The following is a 5,401-nucleotide window of genomic DNA, read 5'->3' as shown; positions in this document are numbered from 1 at the left end:
ATTATTCTAAGTATGCCTCATTAGCACATTCTGTCCATAATTAATGCTAACTTTCAAAGCAGTGGCACTATCTTTTTAAAAGTTATTTGAGTTGAAAGTGAAGAGTGTAGACAAGGTTTTTCAGAAATGAAAAAGGGATTCTAAAGACACACGTAATCACACTATTCTTCCAAAAATGTTTGAGATAAACTGCTAAAAACACATTTTCCTGCCCGTTTTATGAAACGAAATTTAGCATAATGTGAAAGAAGACCCGCTCTTTCAAAAAATATGAAAAAGTCAAGTTTGGCTAGGTTGGCCCATTTCATTTATTTTCAGTCCTCACGCAATATCAGTGTGAGCGACTTTATGTTCGTTTTGAGGAGCACTGTCACATTTAGTAGTATAATAGGGGAAAATATCATTCCGGTTTGAGCTTGCTAAATATGATAATAACAAAATCACGTTTCCTCAGAACTTGAAATTATGGATGTAGTACTTTTTGAAACCGAACTCTTTATTTGTTTGCACTCAGATTAAGGTGTTTTGTGTTTCTTGTAATCCAGTGTCGGACAGATAATCTTTTGTTAATCACAAAACCAACAAAATGTCACACTCACTGATTTTGTCTGAGGACTGAAAAAAAGGAGAAATGGGTCAACCTAGCCGATCTTGAGTTTTTCACAATTTCTGAAAGGGCACATATTCTTCTCCATTATATTGGAATTTGTTATCGTAAAACGAACAGGAATTTATGTTTTCGCGTTTGTTTTGTTTTGTTTTTTTTTTTGGTAGAATAGTGTTTATGGGTGTGTCTTCCCTGCTGGAAAGAACACAGTGTATCACATAGTTAGAAACAGTGAAAACGCAATGTAAAATCTCTTTACACTGTTGAATTCGAGTGCTTTCACATAGTCGGTAATATGAGCAAGATGTGAACACACTGCAGGACATTTTTTTTTTTTCAGTAGGGTATAGAGCCCATTTTTTCAGTTCTTAAAAGCCCTCTACATACTCTTCACTTTCAACTCTAATAACTTTGGAAAGGATTATGCAACTTCTTTGAAAGTTGAGATTAATCTTGTACATCATGGGTTGATAAAGTATCCTCGTTTTCAGCTTAATTTGATAATCTCTTTATTGTAATCACTCCGATGGTTCGAAACCGCTTTTGTTTTTGTTTTTTCTTTTTTATTCATCGCACAGGTAATAGCCCGGCTTGGTAAAGATTAAGCGCCTGAATATACCTTTTACTTCACAGCCTCTTTTCTCAGTTCACACTTTTCAGAGTGCGTTTTTTTCTTTCCAATATTAGTATCGGTTAGGAGAGTTCATTTGAATTGGGCTATACAGTCTGTACATCATTTTATAGCTTTGAGTCTTCTCTTTTAGTATCTGCTCTTAACTAGAAATCCATATGTGGCAAATTGTGGTTGATTTTGTGATGCATGGTCACATATATTTTTAGTTTGATATGATTGTAAGTATGGTTTCTTAATGTTTAATGGAAACACCTTGTTATTTATGTATCACTGTAATATTTAAATTGTTTGTAAAATGAGTGTATTTTAGCCTATGGGCTCCTATTCTCACTAAACAAACCTCATCAATTCAATTCAATTGAGCTAAATTCAACAAGGGAAATATCCAGTGGTATAAGCACGCAAAATGTGAATAGAAACGGATAGGATGTCTCACATCTGAGGAGAGCAAAGCTGCCTCTCTCCGAGTGCAACCTTGCAGATTCGGGCTACTATAAGCAGCAGGCAGTTAAAATGGAAATTAGGCTGCACTTGTTAGCTTACAGGTGTGTGTGTATGTGTGTGTGTGTGTCTGTCTGTCTGTCTGTCTGTGTCCGTGTGTACATTGATGAGCGTAATCTTATGGCATTCCTGCTATGTTAGGAAAATGTTAATTTCCGCTCATACACATCTGTTTGAATGTTGAAAGCACTAGCCTTAAATTGCTTGTGTCGGGCTAGCAAACGGTCACTCATATGATCTTTATCCTTTGCTTAATGACAAGTTTGTGTTTGCGCTTTTAATACTGCCCAATGTTAATGCTATAAACTTTTACATCTTGTTTTCCCCATTCATTTCGCAGACTACAGATTCTGTAATGATGGGCCTCTTGAAAAGACAATATACATTTTTTCAGAGTACCACTCCTTTTTTTAAGGTAAACACTTTTGTGTGCTTTCAATAGTTGAATTACGTTATACAGTGTACATCATTTTTAAGCCTGATATCAAATCTATTATAATCTACCTTAAACGTCAAATCTATATCTGGTTATTTCTGTGTGGTTGTTGTTGGTTCTGTGTGGCAGGGTCACGCAATATTGAAAAAAACAAATAAACAGAGTTTTCGCAGGGATGTGATGATAATACTGCTCATTTCAATCCTTTTCTCTCTGTTTGTATCAGTGCAGGGCACAGGGACAACAGCGGTAGACATGCAGTTGAAGGACAAGACGCGAGTCGCCGGATTAATTCTAATGCACGTCGTCATCTTCACTATAGTGAAGACGGTATACCCAGCAGATCGATCGATGCGCTGTGAAATCAATCTTGAATCTCGGAGTGCAACCTGCGAGGACATGGGACTGTCTTCGGTGCCGGAGTACCTGCCCGACAACACTGAGGTTCTTAAATTGGGTGAAAATCAGATCAAAGCTTTACACAATAAATCATTCTTGATCTACAAACAATTACGTTACCTATCCATTCCCAAAAACAACATTTCGTTTATAGAAAGCGGCACGTTCTTGATACTGTCATTTCTGCACATTCTGATTCTGTCGCACAACCCATTTCTTCCGGTGCTTCGAGGGGACATGTTTGCCAGCAATAACCTTACGGATATTGTGCTACACTATAGCAACCTTGCATATGTCTCTGATGATCTCTTTAGGGCGATGGCCCCGAACTCCACTGTTGACTTAAGATGGAACGTTTTGCAGAACGTCAACTGGACGAATTGCCACAACGTATCATTTGAATCTATGCCACTTGCGTACAACAAGTTGGCAGATCTTTCTAAACATGCTTTTGTAATGGACTGTACTGTAGGTTTTCTTGATCTGTCCCACAACCCAATACACCTCGTTAGCCCAGCCACAATTTCGTCCCTCAAAGTCAAAGACCTTGATATGAGCGGAATACTACTACCAGAGAAAGAGCTCCGTCACTTATTCGAGGGCGTAGGGGCGTCTTCAACAATAGCTTCCCTTAGTCTTAAAAGCATAGGTCTCACCTCCATACGACCTGGGCTATTCAGTGCATTACACGGAAAACAACTTGACTGGTTAGACCTTGGCTCGAATGGACTGAAACAACTAATTCCAAGAGGGTTTGAAAATTTGACCGACGTCTCTGAACTGGTTCTTGACTCCAATGGACTTGAAGTGATTGAACCTAGCTATTTTTCAGGTATGTCCTCGCTGCGAGCGCTGAACCTAGAGCTCAACAATATATCTGTTATAAACGTAGATAATTCTGTTTGGAATGCGAATCTCATCACATCACTTTTTCTCCAGGAAAATAATTTTGAACGAATTGGGACTCACGCTTTCAACGGTCTGAAAAATCTGATTTTTGTAGATTTATCTCACAACAAGTTTAACAAAGAAACAAGCGTTTCGTTTTCGGATCTACAAGCACTGAACACTCTTAAAATGATTGCCTGCACCTTCACAACTGTACTTCAATTTAATGCCCATGCGTTGAAAGTCTTAGACCTTCTCGGAGCCAAGGTAATCCAACGAGGTATGATTTCCCCCGGAACATTTCAAAGAAACGCCCCTCTTCTCCAGAATATCAACCTTAGCGATACTAAAATATCCGCTGTTGATCTTTGGGATAAAGTTAAACGCGTATCTTCCTTTGACGGCTTGTTTGAATTACGTGTATTGGACCTTTCCTTTAATGACATGTCAGTTATATCCGACGTTTTCTTCAAAAACCAGACCAGTTTGAGAGAGCTATACCTACACTATTGCGACTTATCTATAAGACCTCCGCTGGTTGACGGGCTTTTCAATCTGCAAATTCTCAGCCTAAGTAACAATCGTTTACATTTTATTCCCCACAATTACCTAAATGATACATTTCAACTGCGCGAGCTTTTATTAGCTGGTAATGATCTAGTCTACTTGCACGACGATATGTTTCGAAACGTTGTGAACCTAACTCGATTAGATCTTACGTCCAATAGTCTTGTCACGCTACATTTCACAACCTTTGTGCCTATATTTCAAACTCTGTTGGTACTTAGTTTGTCAGAAAATCCATGGATTTGCAACTGTTCTCTTAGATGGTTACCCAAGTGGTTCGCCAGAAAGGCTATTCATCTTGAAAATCGTGCCGGTACCAAATGTTCTTACGACGGTTCGATCAAGTCTGCCGCAGGAAAACTTTTGTGGGATTTTGATCCAGTTACCGAGTGTGGTCCACAGTTTGTGCTCTACTTCTCAGTGGCAGCCAGCGCTGTGTGTACTACACTGTCCCTTGTCCTGATCTACCACAATCGCTGGAAAATCAGGTATGGGCTCTTTCTGTGCAGGATCCACTTCATTGGTTACCGGGAAATCATCCCCCAGCAGCAACGGGAACATTTCCAGTATGATATGTATGTTGTCATCCACGATGAGGACGAAGAGTGGGTGGATGATATCTTCCGACGCGGTCTGGAAGAGAACCTTCCCGAATACGACCGACTTGCCATTGGAGATGAGGCCCTAATGCTTGGGATGTACTACCTGGATTCTGTCAGCCTACTTGTGGAAAATAGCTTGAAGCTAGTTTTTCTCATCAGCGCAAATGCTCTCAAGAATCACATGTTCCTTCTCAAATTTCGACTCGCCTTGGATCATGTTAATGAGGTCCAGATGGAAAAGATCGTGCTTGTGTTTCTGGAAGACATCCCGGACGCCGACCTGCCTTTTCTCATCCGTCTATTCCTCAGTGATAATCGGGCATATCTTGTGTGGCCGCGAGGCCGTGAAGGGCAGGTCTACTTCTGGGAGCAGCTGGCAAAATACATGGCAGTCAACAGATATTGTAACCCACTTGTTCCCCCGTAGTAAATCAATATGACGTAAAATCATACTTAATATGACAATGGAACCATAATCTCTTGTAGCGCTACAAGGTCTGACAACGGCAATATCATTAACTTATGTCCACTAACTTCACATCCAATTCTTCCAAGGATGATAATTAGTGACCAGGTATTATCTGTTCGTTGTTGCTATTATCCATGATGTGAATATGGATAAAGAAATAAGAATATTTTATCTCATGGCAGAACCTTGTTGAAAAAAAATGCAGTTCTAACGCTGTTGAAATTTACCTGGGCATGTACGAATATCATGATATGATTGAATGACATTGCATGACAAGTTCACATGTAGAGTTCCACCC

General features: G+C 39.5%; 1 protein-coding gene across 1 annotated transcript; it reads left to right on the top strand.

Annotated features, from left to right (window-relative positions):
- The first annotated feature begins 2,433 nt into the window (after positions 1–2,433).
- LOC140226522 (CD180 antigen-like) lies at positions 2,434–5,061 on the top strand. Its single transcript, XM_072306973.1, has one exon. The coding sequence runs from the start codon at positions 2,434–2,436 to the stop codon at positions 5,059–5,061; it is 2,628 nt and encodes an 875-aa protein (XP_072163074.1).
- The last annotated feature ends 340 nt before the right edge of the window (positions 5,062–5,401 follow it).

Source organism: Diadema setosum, chromosome 3 (genome assembly GCF_964275005.1).
Source record: "Diadema setosum chromosome 3, eeDiaSeto1, whole genome shotgun sequence".
Classification (NCBI taxonomy): domain Eukaryota; kingdom Metazoa; phylum Echinodermata; class Echinoidea; order Diadematoida; family Diadematidae; genus Diadema; species Diadema setosum.
This window is presented reverse-complemented; position numbering and strand designations above follow the sequence as displayed.